At 46.2% G+C, this 23665-nt stretch overlaps 1 protein-coding gene across 26 annotated transcripts in view; it reads left to right on the top strand.

Moving 5' to 3' along the window:
* Positions 1 to 23665, top strand: part of ptprda (protein tyrosine phosphatase receptor type Da) — a 256218-nt gene that overhangs the window by 117603 nt on the left and 114950 nt on the right. For all 26 annotated transcript variants that reach the window (XM_076993052.1, XM_076993051.1, XM_076993062.1 and 23 more), the window contains one exon: positions 16797 to 16967. In XM_076993052.1, coding sequence (XP_076849167.1) covers positions 16877 to 16967 — 91 coding nt within the window. In that variant the 5' untranslated portion in view covers positions 16797 to 16876. The remainder of the gene's footprint in view (positions 1 to 16796; positions 16968 to 23665) is intronic.

The raw sequence follows: 23665 nt of genomic DNA on the forward strand, positions 1-23665 counted from the left end.
CGGGGCATCACGTTCTGGTCTCACTGTGGAGGAACGGGGCATCACGGTTCTGGTCTCACTGTGGAGGAATGGGGCATCGCGGTTCTGGTCTCACTGTGGAGGAACGGTGGCATCGCGGTTCTGGTCTCACTGTGGAGGAATGGGGCATCACGTTTCTGGTCTCACTGTGGAAGAACGTGGCATCGCGGGTCTGGTCTCATTGTGGAGGAACGTGGCATCACGGTTCTGGTCTCACTGTGGAGGAACGGGGCATCACGGTTCTGGTCTCACTGTGGAGGAACGGGGCATCACGGTTCTGGTCTCACTGTGGAGGAACGGGGCATCACGGTTCTGGTCTCACTGTGAAGGAACGGGGCATCACGGTGTCTTCAGCAGCTGCGGTCCTGTCAGAGCTGAGTGTTCTGAGCTTGTGTGTCTTCACTGGCGCTGGGTCAGCACAGACCTGTCACCCCGAAGCTTCTTTGATGGGTCTCCAGGTTCCATCCTAACCCTAGGCTAACACAGCACTGCTGGAGTGTACTTGACTTTGTTCCCTGTGAAGTGTGCACTTTGTTCCCTGTGAAGTGTGCACTTTGTTCTGTGCTCTCCTAGGGCCTGCTGGTATTTCACTCTTTTGCACTATAAAGAAATGATAAAGCATATGTTTCTCACCCAAATAACATAATCAGGAAAGGAATGATAAGAGATTTGTATGTGTGTGTGTGTGTGTATGTGTGTGTGTGGGGTGTGGGTGTGTGGGGTGGGGGGTTGTCCAGATGCTCTGTGCTGGCAGGCTCCCAGAGAGGCTAATATGCTCATGCTTGAGTCATTATGAAAGATACACACACACACACACACACAATGTTGAAGTCTTTCATCATGTTGGAGCTGGTTTGCAGTGGATCACAGCGCTCCGTCTCAGTGTCAGTGAATGTTTGCCCGTCAGGAACATCAAGACCAGACTCACTACACAAGAATGCAGGAAGAAAGACAAAAACCACACACACACACACACACACACACACACTCCTCGCCCCATTCACACACCCACAGTCCTTCTATACACACTTACACTCTCTCTCTACTACATATGCTTTCACCCTTTCCCACAATCACACACATACACAGATAATAATTCCCTACATTTAAGGAAGCAATAAACTCTTCCTTGAGCAGCAGAAATATTTAGCTGCGCTCATAGAGAGGGTCTCAGCCCAAAATAATCTCGCTCCCAGCCTGCAGTGTGCTTCATGTGAAATGAAACACCTCAACTCAACAGTCAGGGTGTTTCTACCTCTCTCTCTCTCTCTCATCTCTCTCTCTCTCTCTCTCTCTCTCTCCTCTGCATGGTTTTTGCTTTCTCCGTGTCCAGGCGCAGCACTTGCGTGGCTGTGTGAAGCCTCAATTAGAAGCAGGATCGTGGGGGTTTTCCCATATCAGTAATTACTGTGAAATAGCAGCCCCGTAAAGTTTCACTGCAGTCTTTATTTTCATGGCACTGCACTTATAAACCCTGCATGGGAGTCCCAGTCTGTGTGAGAGATGGTGAGAATATGCCACTCTGCTACTGACGTAGCGTCCTACTATATCAAGGCATTTTGTCTGTGTCCCTGTCTCTCTCTCTCTCTCTCTCTCTCTCTCTCTCTCTCTCTCTCTCTCTCTCTCTCTCTCTCTCTCGAAGACCAGCTATTGTTCTGTATGATACACACTCTAATTACTCCACTCAAAAGCACAATCTTTATTAGCCTCAGATGCAGGGCTGTGTGTGTGTGTGTGTGTGTGTGTGTGTGTGTGTGTGTGTGTGTGTGTGTGTGTGTGTGTGTGTGTGTGTGTGTGTGTGTGTGTGTGTGTGCGCGTGTGTGTGGCGCGTGTGTGTGCGCGTGCGTGGGGGGGGGGGGGTGCATTGTGCTCTCTTTTATTTTTTTGCTGTTGCTGCTTTTCATCGGTTTAACCAACACTTAAGATCAACTGGCCTCTGATACCTAAAAACACGCAGTCTTTGTATTCAGCAGCCATGCAAGGCCTACCACTGGAATGCACCGTGCACAGTTGTGTGTGTGTGTGTGTGTGTGTGTGTGTGTGTGTGTGTGTGTGTGTCCAACCAGCCTCTCTTATGTCTCTCCCTCTAAGACACTAGATGCTTGTCGCCATGCTGTCTGCCAGAACAAAGCTTTCTAACACAACCACAGCCTCTAGAACAAAAGACTACATGTAAGACAATATTCTCAGCTCTCCTGCTCTCTTATACACACACACAAATTAAGAACCTGCCCAGTGAACCATTGCACACAGACCAGTAGCTGTCCTGTTGGGAATTCCGTGTGAGATTAGACCTACGCTTGCGGAAACTGCAGCTGGCACCGCCCCTTTCCAGAAGGCGGGATGGACCGAGGGGAGGCGGGATCGCCTTCAGATGCTCCGCCTCCTCTCTTGAGTGTGTCTCCTGCGGTTCCTGGGCAGGCAGTGAAGACAGCCGTCAAGTAGAGGGAGAGGAGGCTGTTCTCCGAGGTTTCTGACAACTCTTCTGTGTTTCACTGCAAATCTGCATCCCAGAGCCAAACAAGCAGTTTCAGCTTTTATCTCCCAAACTTATGAAAAATTATTTTTTGTTGCCTTTCCACAAGCAAGAAAAATGGTCTACAGAGCTGTGAACATTTTGAGAGAGAGAGAGAGAGAGAGCGAGAGAGAGAGAGAGAGACTCTCTGTGTGTGTGTGTGTGTGTGTGTGTGTGTGTGTGTGTGTGTGTGTGTGTGTGTGTGTGTGTGTGGAGTAATTAATCTATTTCTTTTCCTTTAGCTAAGCATCATTATCTGGGGAGTGTGTGTCCTTCCCCAGGTCACTGCAGCTGGAGGATGCACAGGCAGCTTCATTTCAGCACGCTGGTGTAATTAAACGGCCACAGAACCTTTATATGAACTTTATGAGGCGAAACTAAATTGGTCCAAAAATTCCAAGAGGTGGGTGGGTGGATGGATAGATAGATGGATGTGTGTGTGTGTGTGTGTGGAGAGAGGTAGAGAGGAGGAGGGATGAAGTATTGTGGCTGCTGCAACCATAAAATACTTCAGGGACCCAAGTGGACACACACACACACACACACACACGTTAAAGATACTCATCATACATGACACTGCCTCTCTCAAAAACACATTCATCGGTCATGATATCCTCCTCTTTTGACCCCATCAGCTAACTGTACATCACTCTCCAGCTAATGACAAGAACAATGTCCCCCTCTCTCTCTCTCTCTCTCTCTCCTCTCCTCTCTCTCTCTCTCTCTCTCTCTCTCTCTCTCTCTCTCCCTCCCTCCTTCATGGGTGACTGAACATAATCTTCATCATCAGTAGTGCTGGATGTGTGGAGGTTGAGAACACCTATGCCAAGCACGCAGGAAATCTGACCATCTTTGTTTACTGAAACAGCCACTAGCACAACTCCTGCATGTACTTGTCTTCATTGTATCATTTACATTCATCATGTTTGCCAGGCACACATCCAGAGTAGCGTACAATGTTGTCTCATGTTACAGAGATATGTAGCAGGAGTCCAGGCCTGAGGGCTCTTACCGCTCTGACACAGTCCTGCCTAAGGACTCTTACTGGTCTTGTCTAAGGACTCTTACTGTCTTGTGTAAGGACTCTTACTGGTCTTGACTATGGACTTTTACTGGTCTTGACCACTATACCAATTGCTATAGCAACCACTACATCGATCACTATAGCAACCACAATATCAGTCTCTCTCCTGAGTAGTCATCGTCCCCCCTTAAATCTGACCATTCCCTGTATTAAAGGATCGAGAGTGAAAATGTGTGTGTGTGTGGGTGTGTGGACAACTGAGACATGATACTGACCATGTCTCACAGGGTTTTTTACATACATACAGTTATTCTGCATACACCACTGCAGGTTAGACTACAGCCTACATATAAGAGCTCTCGTTTCGCTCTCTCCCTCCCTCCTCTCTCTCTCTCTCTCTCTCTCTCTCTCTCTCTCTCTCTCTCTCTCTCCCGCACACATACACAATCACACCTGCTCTCAGTGGTAGGACTATTGGACTGCTTAGCTGTAGTACTAATGGATCTCATGGGACATTGGATAAATTAACTTTTTTCACACTGCCATCTGGACTGGTGTGTTTGCTTGATGTTACAGTCATGGATGCAAATGTGCACAAAAGTGTGTGTGTGTGTGTGTGTGTGTGTGTGTGTGTGTGTGTGTGTGTGTGTGTGTGTGTGTGTGTGCGTGTGTGTGTGTGTGTGTGTGTATCGATTGCATTCTTGTGTGATGCTTATTTAGGTCATACCACACTTAACCAGTAATCCACTAATGTGAAAGAGCTCTAGCCTGTCTTCAAAGGAGAGAGAGAGAGTGTGTGTGTGTGTGTGTGTGTGTGTGTGTGTGTGTGTGTGTGTGTGTGTGTGTGTGTGTGTGTGTGTGTGTGTGTCGATTCTTCTTCTTGTGAGTTCAGGCTAGCCTGTGCTTCTGCTGTTCCTTGTGCTCTTGGAGTGTTGGATGATTGTGGGGAGAGTGCAGGTTCATTTGAAGGCCCCTCTGACTGTTCTAGGCACATGGGCCCCCAAACACAAGGATTCCTGCATAGAAATGGCCCCCACCATCCAGTGACCCACCATCTCTGTGTGCAGCTCAACGCTCTAAACAATGCTGGGCTGGCACAGAGGTCCACAGCGCCCTCTGACAGCCCACTAAGGACAGGTGACGGACACGGCGGGATGTCAACATGAGGCCATGCTGGGACATTCTCTGCCCAACAGACCCCTCTTAAGTGCAAAACCATGGTGTCGAGATAGAGTTTATGGACCTTTTAACAAGAACATGGTTGGTTCCACTCTAAGCAAGCCTGATAGGAGAAAATAGCAAGCAGTAAGCATTTATAATCAGGCACACAGAGAGAGAGGAGAGTACGTTTAATCAAAAAGCGTTTTTTTGGCTCTTAGCACCGATGTGACGTTTTAATGCCCTTTTGACAAAGCAAGGGATCCAGTGGACTGAACAAGTGAAGACCAGTCGCCTGGCTTCCTGGAGAAGTGAAGACCAGATTCCTGGCTTCCTGAAGAAGTGAGGACCAGTTTCCTGGCTTCCTGAAGAAGTGAAGACCACTTTCCTGGGTTCCTAAAGAAGTGAAGACCAGTTTCCTGGCTTCCTGGAGATGTGAAAGACCAGTTTCCTGGCTTCCTGGAGAAGTGAAGACCACTTTTCCTGGCTTCCTGAAGAAGTGAGGACCAGTTTCATGGCTTCCTGAAGAAGTGAAGACCAGTTGCCTGGCTTCCTGAAGAAGTGAAGACCAGTTGCCTGGCTTCCTGAAGAAGTGAGGACCAGTTGCCTGGCTTCCTGAAGAAGTGAAGACCAGTTTCCTGGCTTCCTGAAGAAGTGAGGACCAGTTTCCAGGCTTCCTGAAGAAGTGAAGACCAGTTCCTGGCTTCCTGAAGATATGAAGACCAGTTTCATGGCTTCCTGAAGAAGTGAAGACCAGTTTCCTGGCTTCCTGAAGAAGTGAAGACCAGTTCCCTAGCTTCCTGAAGAAGTGAAGACCAGTTTCCTGGCTTCCTGAAGAAGTGAGGACCAGTCGCCTGGCTTCCTGAAGAAGTGAAGACCAGTTTCCTGGCTTCCTGAAGAAGTGAAGACCAGTTTCATGGCTCCCTGGACCTAGTTAGTGAAGCGTTTATGTAATATATGAACTAGAGCACCCTTCCACTAGTTCTGCCTTATTGAAAGTCGAGGCCCAAACCTGATCTCTGGTGCTGATCCAGTTCACCAAACCCTATCTAGTTCTCCAGTGCTGAGTGATTAGCTGTGTGATTGGCAGTGATCATGGTCATTGGTCAAGTATATTGAATTTGATGTCAGTGAATCTGCTGGATTAGCTTCTGTTGGCCTGTCTGATGCTGTGGACTAACGCCTACCTCATCTACCCTGCCTATTGAACATTCATGCATAAAAAAAATACAAATATGAATTTTAGTTCAAATTGTAGATTTTTTTGTCCAAACACAAGGAAAACTGAATGATGTTCCCTCTAAAGCCTTATATCACGAAACAAAACGAAAGATCCATTTGCAAGGTTAAACGTGGCCGCCCAGTGATGCCTGCGATTGCTAGCTTGTAGCCTGTGTTGGCTAGCTAGTGGTGGTGTGGAGGGTAGAGAAGGGCTGTATTCAGTCCTCTGGGCTTGATCTGACTGACACACCAATCACCCTCCCCTAAACAGCCCCCCAGTGCCCTACGAATACCCCCCCCCCACACCTCCCTTCTCCTGGCCTTCCCCTGATAACACACTACTGACATTTCCATAGCAGGGGTGGAATTGGCCAGCAGCTGTTCAGAGAGAGAGAGAGAGAAAGAGAGGGGGGAGATTAGGAAAAGACGTGTGAGAGCCGGTGATAGTGAGGGAAGTGAGAAAAAAGGTAGAGTTGGAAAGAAGCAGCATGTGAACAGAATTCTAAATGTTGAGGGGTGTGTGTGTGTGTGTGTGTGTGTGTGTGTGTGTGGGGGTGTGCGCGTGTACAACGACGGCGTGTAAAATGGCCAGTTGATTAAATTGAAGGAAAGCATGACAGAGAGAGAGAGCATGATTGAATGAATGAAGGAGAGGGACTACTGGAGACGGAGGTGAAGCGTGAGAAAGAGAGGACGTGATGGAGAAGACAGGCTGAAGATATGGACAGTACTGAAGGCAGCTGACCCTGAATTCAGGTCCAATTGCTCCTGAGTAAACTGTAGCTTGTGTGTGGGGGGGGGGGGGGGGGGGTGTGGCTGAGGGTGTGGCTGTGATGTCATAGCACAATACCGGAGAGTCAGATTCTCCCTGTGCATTCATCACACTGCTGAGAAAGAGAGAGAGAGAGAGAGAGAGAGAGAGAGAGATAGAATCATATTGAGTAGGTTATCACTTTGACAAACTTACCATTTCCCCCCATATCAGCACTCTGGAGTATTTGGAAACCTAAACAGTGGTCCTGAAGGAAGGTACCAGTGTGCCTGTGCACCGAGTCTCTTTCACATGGAGTATTGCTCTCCGTACTTAAAGTTGCGGTCAGCAGCCTTGTTTCCAGAAGCTTCCCTCCAGGCCTTTGCTCTAGAATTGCCCTGCGTTGTTGTGTGTTTTTCTGACCCGACTACATTCCTCCTCGCCCGCCGCACTCTCACTCTCATCTCCGATAATTTGTTTCTGTCACTTTCTCAGAGAACCTCCGACACTCCCGAGAACGATGCTACGATAACGGTGACAGGCGAAGATGTTAGCGCCATTAGCTCATGCCGAGGCTTTTGTTAGCGCAGCTGAACGATTTGACAGAAATCTGGAACTGCAATGAGTGTCCTGTGTCTCACGCAAATGACTCATGTAGGATGGGAATCGGCGCCTCTGTTTTGACTGTAGTCTCCTGCCTCGCGTTAGACGAGGCTGGCTTAGGATTTGTTAAGCTCGCGTGCTTGCGTAGTAAGCGGCATGCCCGTGCCTCGCTTGTACATACGTGTGTCTGGCAGACCGCACTCAAGCTGATTGGATGCAGCCTTGTACCAGTCTGTCACCGACGTGGGCGGGAAGGCATTTACCATTTGCTTACGGATCCTGAGCCGGATTTGCATAGCTACGATGGCGCTATCGCACAGCAGGAGTTCTTAAAGGGGGAACCGATCTCAAAACAATGCCTTCTGTACGCCGAGACAAAAGAGGAGGTTGGACAGCAATGAATCATAATGTCGGCAGGGTAATTCTGCGTAAGACAGAGTTCATTAATCCTGCAGTGTGCTAGCTACCCTCGCTAGGCTGTCAGGAAGGAGGCAGCTGGTCATGGCCGGGTCAAACTAAAAGATTACAGGTAAACTTGAATGTGGGAGCGGATCAACGTTGGCTGTGTTCAAAACGGCTCTAGCTGTGTTCAAACCAGCGCTATTACTCGCCTACTGACTGAGCCTGAAGTCAGTATGCAGTATTCGACCAAAACACATTTTTCCGGTGCACAACAGATTCCAAGATGACGTACTAATACCACTATATAATCCAGTATGACCAGAGCTGCCTTCGTGGTGTACTGCATCCCATCATGCAACTGTGGTGGAAAATCTTCCAGTGGGCAGAACCTTCATATGCTCATGTGACCTTGTAGTTTGGTTTTATTTTCTTGCTTACTGGATATACAACGTATGCAACTATGGGGACTAGAATGTAGTATACGGTAAATACTGGGGGTAGTATACAGTATATACTGGGGGAAGAATACAGTGTATAGTTAGGCAATATCAAACATAACCTCAATACTTCCTCACTCTTCACATGTCTGCAACAAGCAACGGTTCTCTCAGAGAGGATGTCATCGACACCTTTGAGTTCATGCTCTGTGATTGTTCGTCCAGGTGGTAATGCGCTGGTGGCCATTTTGGCTTTCTGCACGGTGGGCCTTGTTTTGTCGTGCAGTTTGAGAGATGCTTATGTAGCAGAAACTGGTCCCAGTTCCAGAGCCGTAATGAAACACGCCATTAGGGAGAGTGGACAGGTAATTACACAGTGTCAGATTGGAGAGATGTAGCCTCTCCTCCTCTCTCTCTCTCTCTCTCTCTCTCTCTCTCTCTCTCTCTCTCTCTCTCTCTCTCCTTGCAGTTTAGTTAGATATCGAGGCCTTTTGGGGTGTATATGTGTGTGGAAGGAGTGTAGATGCTACAACCCGACAGTAACAAAAGAAAAGCTCCGTGTTGATGTATCTGTGTGTTTGGGTGTGTGTGTCTCCATGTTGATGTATCTGTGTGTTTGGGTGTGTGTGTCTCCTTGTTGATGTATCTGTGTGTTTGGGTGTGTGTGTCTCCGTGTGTGTCCTTAGGTAAATGTAGAACATCCACTTTCATTTGACTGGGAAATACATTGCAAACTGCACCGGAGGTAAATAAGTAATCTGTCCACATACAGCCTAGTAGCTAAAAGGCACGTTTGTAATTAAAAAGAAATGAGTAATTGGCCCTGTGATGTTTGGACAGAATTTAAGTTTGTTTTAAACCTTTAAAGGAGGCGGAGCAGCTGTGAGGTGCTGGTGTGTGACACGTGACTTTCACTTCTAGTAGTGAACTTTGATTTACTGTGAGCACGGTCGGGGGGGCTCCAATGTGCATGTGAGAGTGTGTGTGTGTGTGAGACCATTTTCAGAGAGAGCACACATGGACAGTATCACAGATAATATTTAACACGCATGTGTGTGTCTGTTTTGAAGGCAGACGAGCAGATCGAAGCATGATTTGGCGATGGAGAGATTTCATTTGACCCGCACGCAGATGTCTTTTTGGCTGCGATTCTCTGCACATTATTAGTATTTATTTGAAATCTGCTTGCGTTTCAGTCCCATTTGCTAAGATGGGCAGCAGGGAGATTCTACAAAAAAACCCAAGAGCTGTGGTCTGTCATGGCTGATGCAGTCTGCCTGGAGGGCCTTGTTGAAGCCCCAGGACCCTGGAGTGGGCTTTCCCACATTCTAGAAACTTCTTCACTGCTTAGTACGTTCTGATCCCCACAACTCACTACAGTTGGTTTATATATAGTGAGAACCACTATCTGCTCATTATTAGCGGTGACTATGAAGTTCCTTCATCCATCCTTCACAGTAAACATAGTAGTAGGTTATCTGGATTCTATTCTATGTGTTGGTACTGCTATGAGTTGACTGTCTTTGGTTCCTTAAGGACTCGAGTTCCCATGTCCCTCTATATTGTACAGGTTACCCAGACCACAGCCACCAGGTCTACCATGTTGTCACCAGTAGCTTCAATTGACATGTGTTACACTTCACACACACACACACACACACACACACACACACACACACACACACACACACACACACACACACCATGTTTTCAGCCACCATATGTGCACAGACGCACACCAGACTGACATCGCTTTACCCTTGAGCTGACCGATGGTGTGATTTTCTGTTTATTTTTTGTGACATTTAGCTGTGGGTTTATCACAACCAATTAGCGAGTAGCTAACCTGGAGTCTGTGGCATTTTAATCAGCGCTGTGGTCTTTGGGTGTCCGCTCTGAGCTCTAGTCTCCCTCAGCCTGGTCTCAGAAGCCCAGGTTCAAGTTTCTTCTGAGCAGAACAGGGTCTAGGCCCTGACCTTCTACATACTGAAGTGTGTATGGGGGCTTCCCAGTCATAAACCAGGAAACGTCAGTCCATAAACAGTGATGGTGTGAATGTGCCACAGTTACTACCAGTCTCTCTCTCTTTGTGTCTCATCTCTCTGTCAAATGCTAATTCAAATAGCTTTATTGGCATGAATTGTATAAACAGTTGCCAAAAGTATTTCAGGCGGTGGATCATTGTCAACACAGCAGTGATGCTGTCATGGCAGTCTGATGGTAGTGTCATGTTAATGTCATGATAGTGATGTGATAATCTCATGTTCGTTGCATGGTAGTGTCATGAATGATGTCTCTGTGGGGACATGGTAGTGTCATGAATGATGTCTTGGTGGGGACATCATTCCTCCTCATTTTGGGCTCATATGGACATTTCCCACCAGTTACTCTGAAATGAAAAAAAATGGAAATGTTTTTATGGAGTATAAAAACTTCTCCAACATAGGCTGTAGACATTCATTTGACCCATAATAATGAATAACTAAATGAATAAATAAGTCTTGTAAGCTGAGTACCGGGCTATATTGACTATGGACATACTCATGTTGCTGTAGTTTAGTCTGTGGGTCTCTAGTCCTGCTCTCTCTCTCTCTCTCTCTCTCTCTCTCTCTCTCTCTCTCTCTCTCTCTCTCTCTCTCTCTCTCTCTCTCTCTCTCTCTCTCTCTCTCTCTTCATTCTTCAGAGGTCTGATTATTCATCCTCCCACAGGCCACTTCTGTGGTGAGGATAGATGTCAAAATGCCAGGAATGTACTCTCTGAATTTGTGTGCGTGTGTATGTGTGTGTGTCTTCATCACATCCCACCTTCACCCTTATTCAGTGCTCACCCTATGGCCACTTACATTATTTTCTCTCCCCCTCTCCCTCTTTTTCTGTCCCCCTCTCTCTCTCTCTCCTCCCTTTTCTCGCTCTCTTTTGTTCCACTGAATGAAGGGTTTTAACGAACAGATCTTTGCATTAGATGAAAAGACCGGTTGCCAGATACCGCTGAAGTCCACATGTAATGCTGCACTTCTTTAGTCTTTTACCATTTCCTCTTTGTGACACTAGAGTGGGCATCTGGATCCATCCCGTCCTCTAGGACCCTGTAGCCTTTCAGGTGGTTTTCAGATGGACATCACGGGTGCCGAGGCTAGCTGTCATGTTACTCAGGACTGGCCACCTCCTGGTGAGGGGTGTTGGGGAGGCCTGGCCTTGGTGGTGTGAGGGGAGGGAGGTGGAGAGAAGAAAGGACAAGGAGGAGAGTGTGGGTGGAGCTCTAGAGGGCCAGAAAGATGTAGGTGGAGTCAGTCCTATACCTTTCATGAGTAAACCAGTATGGCCAGAGAGAGGTAATGGCTAATTATAGAACAAGGCAACTGAGAGGTGTATTATGATTATGTGAGTATGGAATGGAGAATACACGTGTGTGTGTGTGTGTGTGTGTGTGTGTGTGTGTGTGTGTGTGTGTGTGTGTGTGTGTGTGTGTGTGTGTGTGTGTGCGCACGCGTGCACGCGTGTTTTTTTGAGTGGTAAGCCGAGTTAGTGACAGGCTTATGTAATACTCAGATCACACTAGAGACCAGAGCTTAGGCATGCTTCACCACAGCTATCACACACACACACGCACACACACGCGCACACACACACACACACACACGCACACACACGCGCACACACACGCACACACACACACACACACACACACACACACACTCCAGCCCTGAGAGGGGGACAGAAGGGTTGGTGAAGCATGTGTGTCATGTCAAACTGTACCAGGTAGAATTTAATCGCCTGTCAGGCACATTACACACACACACACACACACACACACACACAGACATGCACAATCATCTTTAAATCTGGCCTCTGTCCTAATATAAAGTGATTTCGGTATGATGGCATTTGTTTGAATTTGATTGAATCTGTTGATTAATTTTTATGAATGGGTAAGAAGATTCAGTAGAAACAGACATTTATTCTTGACAAAATGTTAGCATTAGGGATTAGAGGTGGGGTTACGGTTAGGGATTAGATGTGGGGTTAGGGATTAGAGGTGGGGTTAGCGTTAGGGATTAGAGGCAGGGTTAGGGATTAGAGATGGGGTTAGCGTTAGGGATTAGAGGTGGGGTTAGCGTTAGGGATTAGAGGTGGGGTTGGGGATTAGAGATGGGGTTAGCGTTAGGGATTAGAGGTGGGGTTGGGGATTAGAGATGGGGTTAGCGTTAGGGATTAGAGGTGGGGTTGGGGATTAGAGATGGGGTTAGCGTTAGGGATTAGAGGTGGGGTTGGGGATTAGAGATGGGGTTAGCGTTAGGGATTAGAGGTGGGGTTATTTCCCTGCCCACTGCTCCTGTTCACTGGCACAGCTCTGTCATTGGTCCGTAGAGTAGGATGTGATGTGTGATTGGTCAGTTGGCTGCTAGAGTATGTTTGGAATCGGACTGGGACCGACCTGATCAGAGAGGCTGGGTTTGCTGGATATGCTGGCGTTCTCTGTTGCTCTAATGAACTGTGCCAACAGACCAGTAGCACCAGGGTTCATTTTAATCGAAACCAAAGCTACCAAAACTGAACAACTTTCAGAATCTCATCCCCATCTGAGGAGTACTTCCCAGCATGCTTTGCAGACCAAGAATATTTCATTCCCTTTGTGATCCCTGTAGGTGTCGTTGACGTGTGGAGATGCTGTGGCAGACTGCTATTACAGAACTGAATCCCATTGCTGTAATCTTTGATTTACTCAAGGAGACCAGGCCTAAGCGTGGTGTGCAGCTGTGGACCGCCTCGGCCCTGCTCCAGGCAAACCTCCACAACTGAACAGGGAACCTGTGGCTTGATGAAATACTGGAGGTGTTGGAGGCTCTGATTGGCTGCTGAGCTTCTGATAATATGCACAGACTGATCTAGGATCAGTCTTTACCATGAACCCTCTGCCTGAAAGGCTTGTAGGGTTTCACCCTCTTTTTGTTGATTATTCCCCTCCTTTTCCTTCTTGTCCTCTTTTCCTTTTTGTCCTCTCTCTAACTCCATCCATCTCTCTCCCTCTCTCCTTCCATCTCTGTCTCCCTCCATCTCTGCATCTATCTCTCTCTCTCTCCATCTCTCCTACTCTCTCTCTCTGTCAGACAAATGAGAAAGCAAGGGAGGGGATGAGGTGCCATTTTCTCGTTTATTTACAAATCGTCTGCCAGCTTTGCAGGCTCTCACCATTACTTATCTGTCACACTTCTGGTACAGGGTGTTGCCAGTGGAAACCATGAGTGTGTTTGTGTGTGTGTTTGTAATGAGAATTCTTATTCAACAAAGAATCCATCCTTTCTCTGCATCATCATCAGATAAGAATCGGGTGACACAGATACTCACTCTCTCTCTCTCTCTCTCTCTCTCTCTCTCTCTCTCTCTCTCTCTCTCTCTCTGTAATTAAGCAGGTATGAGTGTGTGTTGTAAGGCTTTGTTCAGGAATGCATGATGCTATGATGCTATCACAGTGAAGGGCTGGATAACACCAGACACCAGGGGGCATGTGTAACACGAAGCTACCTGCTTTAATTAGCCCGCGACATAAGCAAAGACTTACTAATGCTGAGAGCACACACACACACACACACACACACACAAAGCGTGGGTACCACTGACCCAGGCCAAGGATTCTGAAATAGACAAGGAATAAGGGAGAAAGATAAAGGAGAGAGATTAGTGCCAGAGAGAATGAGGGAGGAAACGACAGAGAGTAGGAGAAGAAGAGAAAGTAAGAAGAGGGGAGAAAGGGGAGAGAGAGAGAGAGAGAGAGAGAGAGAGAGAGAGAGAGAGAGAGAGAGAGAGAGAGAGAAGGAAGAGAGAGAGAGAGAGAGAGAGAGAGAGAGAGAGAGAGAGAGAGTGAGAGAGAGAGAGAGAGAGAGGGGGCAGAGTCTGAATGGCATCACAGATGGATGCTGAGATCTCAGCAGTGACAGATACACGTGACATCACTCCACAGGGCACGGGCACAGACCAGCACTTCCGTACCCTCTCCCTCACACACACACACACACACACACACACACACACACACACACCACACACACACACACACACACACACACACACACACACACACACACACACACACTGTTGCTATAAAGGGTCAAGACAGGATGGGCTTTTCTTGCCAGGCCACTCAGTTTCGCTTGTCCCTCCCTCTCTCTCTCTCTCTCTCTCTCTCTCCCTCCCTCTTGCTCTTTTTCTCTCCATCTCTCTTTCTCTCTATCCCTCCCTCTCTCCATCCCTCCCTCTCTCAATCCCTCTTAGTCCAGTTCAGTTTAAATTCAGCGGCAGTCTATTAGAATGATACAAATTGCATTATGTAAATAACAAGGAAATAATAAGATTAATAATAAAGTGATTAAACATAAACAGTCCAGCAGCAGAAGAAGAAGAAGATGATGATGATTAAAAAAGTGCAATTCATTTGCAGAATCATTTCTGATGCTGAGCATCAGACCATAACGGAACGCAATTACTCTGCCTTCCAAACTGTGTAGCAGTCTGACAGTCCTGCTCAGTCCTGACACCCAGGAGAGAGGCATTGGGTTTGGTTGAAGAATACATTTCTGATGGAGTGTTAATTGGTAGCACTTTGCCAAGTCTGTAGATGGGGACATATTTACCAAACGGCTCAGAGCTGATCTGGGATAAGCTTTCATGTTTTTCACTCTCATTACAGCAGCCATGTAAACAGAGTGGGAGCTGACCCCAGGTCAGTGAGGTGTTTGATTAATGTGACCCATTGTTGGTGTGTTTCCAGCATTTTCTGAGTGTATGGCAGAATGTTTTGGGATAGAATATATATAGATGTGTTTTTTCTTTTCTGCGAGAGTGGTGAATCTCTCCCTTGTGCACGCTCTCGTAATGTTGTGACTTCTCTCTGGATAATCCCTCTCCTCTTCCTCCGTCACAGCCTGTACAGATGGTCTTGTTTATCTGAATCAGCATGTGAGAGAGGAGAGAGAGAGTGAGAGGAGAGAGTGAGCACACAGCAATGGAGAAAGACAAAGAGACGGGGGGGGGGGGGTGTAATCCATTAGGCTGTTATGGAAATAATACGTCCTGAGACAACAGAGAGCGTATCACCCATCAACACCTGCGGACGTACACTGGTTTTGCTGGTTATTACCCAGGAGCCAAAATCAGACAGGCATGTGTGTCATAACCCCAAATAAAGTGAGAGGTCCGTCTTCTGGAGGAGCATGTCGTGACCCTGTGACCTCACTGTGTGACAAGGAAAATCAGAAGGCACACACACACACACACACACACACACACACACACACTGTAGACATGAAGCTCGTCTGCATAGCCGAAGTGCATTTTGCAGCTCAGATACACTAAACCAAAGGAGAGTTCACCAGGCCGTAATCAAGACGTTTCAGATTTTTCTCAGTTGAAAGTTCCTGACGTAATTTGGTGCGTGCGTGCGTGCGTGCATGCGTGCGTGCGTGCGTGCGTGCGTGCGACCCTGAAGTGCTGTCACGTACAGACCCTCACACGTACTGCCTGACTTTGATAAGGCTGAGCCAGAATGGATGCCTCGTCTGCGTCTGAAAGCACTCAACATGTCATCAGTTCAGATTCCTCTTCTCTCACCATATCAGTGTTCCTCAGGCAACCCAGATACACAGATGCCATGTGTGTTTATTTAGCTGAAGTTGTTTTATAAGAAGTATGCCTCCGCCGTCGTAGGCAGGGACTACAACGTTGTGTTGTTTACTCTGATTTTCAGATTTACATGGCATTCATGTTATATGACATTAATAACAATGTTCATTGCAGTCATATTAATGCCATATGGTAACATGAATATTCATGAAATTCTCTGAATAGTCTTTTTACAGTTGGCATGTACACAATGGCATTGAGTCAAACATGAAATTTACTTCCTGTTTTGATGACCTCATACTACAGGTGGTTTGCCATGTGACCATCAGTGAGCCAATAGCATGACACAATTAAAATGCTAAAATCTTCACTCAGTCGCTTTAAAATTGAAGACCACATAATCCCAAAACCGAAGCCAGTATCTATGTGCATTTACTTTATGGTTATTGTTAAAAATGCCATGAACATATAATTAAATTTAACCTATAAATTGTTAATGGACCGAAGGAAAACCGTAGGACACTAATAATAATGAACAGACAGTATGTGGTGTGCGTTTCTATGATTATTCACAAATTCTTTTATTGTTTTATATGCTGTTCTGCACAAGCTGAATCTCGAATCTCTCGCAAATCTCTCAATTTAAAAAGGGCGTGGTCAGTAAACGTGCTGGGGTATGATGGGAGAAGGGCGTGGTCAGTAAATGTGGTGGGGTATGATGGGTAAAGGGTGTGGTCATTAAACGTGCTGGGGTATGATGGGTAAAGGGCGTGGTCAGTAAACCTGCTGGGGTATGATGGGTAAAGGGTGTAGTCAGTAAACGTACAGGGGTATGATGGGTAAAGGGCGTGGTCAGTAAACGTACTGGGGTATGATAGGTAAAGGTAAATGAAATGTAAATGTAAAGGGCGTGGTCAGTAAACGTACTGGGGTGTGATGGGTAAATGTAAATGTAAAGGGCGTGGTCAGTACACGTACTGGGTGTGATGTTTACATTCAAACAGCTTTGTTTAACTCTGTCTGTCTGTCTGTCTCTCTGTCTTTCTGCAGGTTGTGAGGGGTGAATAGGGCACTACAGAGCAGGCCTTCTCACATTGTTTGTGGGTTGGTGCCCCTGTGGCAGCTGAAACATGTCTGTGATAACTCCGCCCCACGCCATGCCTGAAGCCCCGCCCACTCTTCTTCTGCTCACCTCCTTACTGCTGGTCACCCACGCTGAGAGTGAGTACATCCTTCCTTCATCCTTCTTACACACACACACAAAGGTACACACACTCGACCTATAAGCATTTTCTCAAACTATCACATAATTATATATACATACAAACAGTGTTTACTCCACATTCAGTTCACTTCAGTTCTGTTCAGTTTAGTTCATTTCAGTTTAGCTTAGTTCAGTTCATTTCAGTTCTGTCTAACATTGAAAATGGCCATATTCTGGTATCCTCACTTGTACATTGTCACTCTTGAACACTTGTACAAATTAACCCTTTAACACATACGTACACTTGTGCTCTTGGGTACACTTATACCCTTGAACACATATACCCTGGAGCACTTGTACACTTATACCCTTCGACATTTGAACTTTCATACACGTACAAAATGCCAAAGTATTGGTCACACCAAAGGACACTGTGCCATTGGTCGGGATTCGGAGAGGAGTGTCCATGAGAGTGTTGTTACAGCAGTGCAGAACCCTGAACTCAGAGGATTCAGTATTACTCTGCACTCCAGAGCAGTGGTGTGTGGGTAATGTAGTTCTCTCACTTGCTCTACCTGATTACCAGCTTCTGGTCATTAAACTATTTAGTGATGTTCAATATTCTCCTAATAAAATTTAAAATGCAATACTGAAACCAATATTCAGTCAAACATGGACGTTGTGTGTTCCTACTCCCAAACAGTGTACGGTTCTCGGCGCCGTGTGTGAGTGAATGTGTGAGTGGTGTTATTTCTGGTGTTGCTGTGTCCGGCTTTGTTTGGGTTCTGTTTTGTTCTGCTTCTAACCCTCCTGGACTGAATCCCTCTCTTTCTTGTGCAGGCTGGGCAGGACTCATTTCTGCAGGAAATTGCTTTCTGCTGAAAAACAGGAGACTTGTCATAATTGTGCCTGTCGATATAGGGAGAGGTCAGAGAGGCAGGAAGAAAGAAAGAGAAAAGATGCTGAGAGAGAGAGAGAGGGAGGGAAGGAAAGAGAGAGATTGTCCTAGTGTTTAATTCTCAGCTGCTGCTAGAGCTGTGGAAACATGATCAGTGGGTCCAGCCCTGGCTCATGTATGGCAGCCCTCCATGGCCAAAAAGCCTCACCATACCATCCAGCACCATCAGCATCCTGATTCTGCTCAGCCTTATTCTCATTCAGCGTTGTTTCATTGTTTTCATCCGTGTGTGTGTGTGTGAGAGAGAGAGAGAGAGAGAAAGAGAGAGACAAATGAAAATGAAAGAGGGAGGGAATTTCGATTTCCTTTACTCTCTCTGAAACCACTAATTAAAGCGCGAACTATTTGTTAGAACTGGATGGCTCCCACAGAATTAAATGCAGGGTCCTTTGTTCTTTGGGGTTGTGTGTGTGTGTGTGTGTGTGTGTGTGTGTGTGTGTGTGTGTGTGTGTGTGTGTGTGTGTGTGTGTGTGGGGAGTGGAGTGGTGTGGTTGTGTGTGTGGAGTGGTGTGGTTGTGTGTGTGTGGGGTGGTGGGCGTGGATGTGTGTGGGTTCTGGTTGGGATGTGGTCACACTCTTGCATATAAAACACACGTTCTTCTTACCTAGTTTAGCTGTGTTTCCTCTCGCAATCTATTACTACAAATTACCCAATCAATTAAATAAAGCATCAGCTCAAAGGAGTCTGGAATTGGTTTCTCTCCACCAGTTAAGTAATGTAGGATTAAACATTTACTGTGTTTTTAAATAAAGCAATATAAGAACCTTAATTATGGGATGTTATCCCTGCAGCCACAGCAACTGGTTGCGTAGTTACAGGATGATCTTAGCTCCTCCTACTTTGAAAACGAAACAGGCTGGTTTAAATAAGGCAGCTTTCAGCTTACACACCTCAGTGGAATGATGAGGAGAGGAAATGTGATGGCAGGGCTGTCTCACACACACACACACACACACACACACACACACACACACACACACACACACACACAAACTCGTATCTACACACACACACACACACACACACACACACACACACACACACACACACTCGTATCTACACACACACACACACACACACACACACACACAAACTCGTATCTACACACACACACACACACACACACAAACTCGTATCTACACACACACACACACACACACACACACACACACACACACACACACACACACACACACACACACCCACCTTCCCCACACACACTTGTATATACTCACACATTGTCATACACACATCTATACACACACTGTCATATCTATACACACAACCCACCGCCCTCCACACACACGCACACACACACACACACAACACACACACACACACACTCCTACCTACACGGTCATATCTACACATACACAACCCCCCCACAGTCATTTCTGCACACCCATACACACACACACACACACACACAAACTCGTATCTACACACACAGTCATATCTACACATACACAAACCCTCCCTCCCCACACACAGTCATTTCTGCACACCCATGCACACACCCACACACACACACACACACACACACACACACACAAAATTCTTCCTGAGACCTCCAAATGGCCTGTCACCCCCATCTGAGGATTTAGAGATAATGATATTTCAGCACAGGTGACTTACATTGATCTTGTGTTTTATTCATGTCCTCTCTAATGTAAATGGTTGTTAGAATAGTATTTTATTTGCATAGAGCTTCCAGGCTAGCATACATTTGCATTTTTTACAACAGTTCAAATGAAGAACTCTGAGTTTAATTTGCCTGTATGCTAATATTATTTAAATTACATCTGTTCCATCCACCACTGAGCACTTGTAAAGACACATGTGTCTGGCTCACTCACACACATACACACACACACACACACACACACACACACACACACACACACACACACACACACACATACTTACTCTCTCTCTCATAGGTTACTGTAGACATAAAATTTTACCATTTTTTTTTCTAAAATTGGGTGGATGGATAGATGGGTGGATGGATGGATCAGCCTTTCATATGTCAACTAATCACACTTTATGTTAGATTATATTTACATATATATATTTATATATAAACTTATTTCATCCTCTGCTGTGATAGTTATAGCATACCGTGAGTCTGGGGTTTAAGGTCAGAGTGTGACCCACCATGGCACATGGATTTAGGCCTGTATACCTAAATCACCCTGGATCTGGATCAGAATGGGCCTGAGATGTTTAATGTAAATGTGCTGGTTTATCACTGGGCTGGAGGATATCAGACATGTGTTAGCTGAACACCAGAGCCCGTGGAGAATGAGTGTGAGGAGCTCAGGGAGGAGACACGTGTGTTTCTGCCACCAGGAAACCATCTAAATGGTGCTGTGCAAATACAGTTACTATAGTGACTGTGGGAGGGCAGAGGTCTCCATGACGACTCTGCCCATTGATCTTCCATTTTAATTGTTGGTATATTCCAAATCAATCAAGCTAATTTACAACTGTTTTGTTGACATGAAAGAGGAAGAGAGAGAGACAGACAGACAGACAGAGAGAGAGTAGTAATCATGAAGTCTTCATTAATTCTCCAGCTACTCATGGACTCAGATCCTCAGCCACACTAGAACAGTAGCTCCCCTCTCAGTCATGTAGCAGCTAGAACTACACCTACAGTAGCGGCTAGAACTACACCTACAGTAGCAACTAGAACTACACCTACAGTAGCAACTAGAACTACACCTACAGTTGCGGCTAGAACTACACCTACAGTTGCGGCTAGAACTACACCTACAGTAGCGGCTAGAACTACACCTACAGTAGCAGCTAGAACTACACCTACAGTAGCAGCTAGAACTACACCTACAGTTGCAGCTAGAACTATACCTACAGTTGCGGCTAGAACTACACCTACAGTTGCAGCTAGAACTACACCTACAGTTGTAGCTAGAACTATACCTACAGTTGCAGCTAGAACTATACCTACAGTTGCGGCTAGAACTACACCTACAGTTGCAGCTAGAACTACACCTACAGTAGCAGCTAGAACTACACCTACAGTTGCAGCTAGAACTACACCTACAGTTGCGGCTAGAACTACACCTACAGTTGCGGCTAGAACTACACCTACAGTTGCGGCTAGAACTACACCTACAGTTGCGGCTAGAACTACACCTACAGTTGCAGCTAGAACTACACCTACAGTTGCGGCTAGAACTACACCTACAGTAGCAGCTAGAACTACACCTACAGTTGCGGCTAGAACTACACCTACAGTTGCAGCTAGAACTACACCTACAGTAGCAACTAGAACTACACCTACAGTTGCGGCTAGAACTACACCTACAGTTGCGGCTAGAACTATACCTACAGTTGCAGCTAGAACTACACCTACAGTTGCAGCTAGAACTACACCTACAGTTGCGGCTAGAACTACACCTACAGTAGCGGCTAGAACTACACCTACAGTTGCAGCTAGAACTTCACCTACAGTTGCGGCTAGAACTATACCTACAGTTGCGGCTAGAACTACACCTACAGTTGCGGTTAGAACTACACCTACAGTTGCAGCTAGAACTACACCTACAGTTGCGGCTAGAACTACACCTACAGTTGCGGCTAGAACTACACCTACAGTAGCGGCTAGAACTACACCTACAGTTGCGGCTAGAACTACACCTACAGTTGCAGCTAGAACTACACCTACAGTTGTAGCTAGAACTATACCTACAGTTGCAGCTAGAACTACACCTACAGTTGCAGCTAGAACTACACCTACAGTTGCGGCTAGAACTACACCTACAGTTGCAGCTAGAACTACACCTACAGTTGCAGCTAGAACTATACCTACAGTTGCGGCTAGAACTACACCTACAGTTGCGGCTAGAACTACACCTACAGTAGCGGCTAGAACTACACCTACAGTTGCGGCTAGAACTACACCTACAGTTGCAGCTAGAACTACACCTACAGTTGCAGCTAGAACTATACCTACAGTTGCGGCTAGAACTACACCTACAGTTGCGGCTAGAACTACACCTACAGTTGTGGCTAGAACTACACCTACAGTTGCGGCTAGAACTACACCTACAGTAGCGGCTAGAACTACACCTACAGTTGCGGCTAGAACTACACCTACAGTTGCGGCTAGAACTACACCTACAGTTGCGGCTAGAACTACACCTACAGTTGCGGCTAGAACTACACCTACAGTTGCGGCTAGAACTACACCTACAGTAGCAGCTAGAACTACACCTACAGTTGCAGCTAGAACTACACCTACAGTAGCAGCCCCTTCAGACCCAGACCCCCCCAGTATCTACAGGAGAACTCCTTACCCACCATGCACTGCACAAACAAGAAAAGGCTCGAAGCCCAAAACCCTCTCTGACACTTGGTTCAAGCAACGCGTGCTTGCGTGTGTGTGCGTGTGTGAGCTAACTTGTCCATCTACCTGGTCATGGAGAGAGAGGTGGATGGATGTGGCGGGAGGGAAGAGGATATAGAGATTGGGGGGGTGGGGGATGGGGGGGGCTTTTCATGCCCATGAGTCAAGCACAATGCCAGATGTTTAGTGTCTGGCCAGCTTATGTTTGTCTCTCTCTCTCTCTCTCTCACACACACACACACACACACTCTCTCTCTCTTGGCGTAGTACTGCAGCATATGCTAAAACAGATCTTCGCTAATTTGGCGACGTTTAGAGTGATGAAGGGCGTCCTCGTAATGATGACTTGGCACTTTATGAAACAGAGCTTTGGCTCTGGCCACTGATTTAACACACACACACACACACACACACACACACACACACACACACACACACACACAGACACACACACACAACCAGACCATATTGTTCTCATCACTGAATTTACGAATAATTGACAAAGTTTCATTTAGAATACCACAAATCTTGTTTGCATGTGGTGTGTGTGATTGAATATGTCACCCTCCTGGTGTAGAAGACACACTAGTGAGAGTGCAGGATAGATTGTGCTGGTGATCACCATGGAGATAACTGTAGTGAGAGTGCCGGATAGATTGTGCTGGTGATCACTGAACAGAGTGATATTGAAGTATTACTGCTGGCCTGTGCAGTAGTATTACTAGCCTATACTGTAGTGTTATTCATCTGTGCAGTAGTATTACTAGCCTATGCTGTAGTGTTATTCATATGTTCAGTTGTATTACTGGCCTGTTCAGTAGTATTACCAGCCTGCTGTAGTGTTATTGATCTGTGCAGTAGTATTACTGGCCTGTGCTGTAGTATTATTGATCTGTACAGTAGTATTACTGGCCTCCACTGTAGTGTGATTGATCTGTGCAGTAGTATTACTGACCTGTGCTGTAGTATTATTGATCTGTACAGTAGTATTACTGGCCTCTACTGTAGTGATATTGATCTGTACAGTAGTAATATTGGCATGTGCTGTAGTATTATTGATCTGTGCATTAGTATTACTGGCCTGTGCTGTAGTATTATTGATCTGTGTAGTAGTATTACTGGCTTGTGCTGTAGTATTATTGATCTGTGTAGTAGTATTACTGGCCTGTGTTGTAGTATTATTAATTTTTGCAGTATCATTACTGGCCTGTGCTGTAGTATAATTGATCTGTGTAGTAGTATTACTGGCCTGTGCTGTAGTATTATTGATCTGTTTAGTAGTATTACTGGCCTGTGCTGTAGTATTATTGATATGTGCAGTAGTATTACTGGCCTGTGCTGTAGTATTATTGATATGTGCAGGAGTATTACTGGCCTGTGCTGT

Source organism: Brachyhypopomus gauderio, unplaced genomic scaffold (genome assembly GCF_052324685.1).
Source record: "Brachyhypopomus gauderio isolate BG-103 unplaced genomic scaffold, BGAUD_0.2 sc103, whole genome shotgun sequence".
NCBI lineage: Eukaryota > Metazoa > Chordata > Actinopteri > Gymnotiformes > Hypopomidae > Brachyhypopomus > Brachyhypopomus gauderio.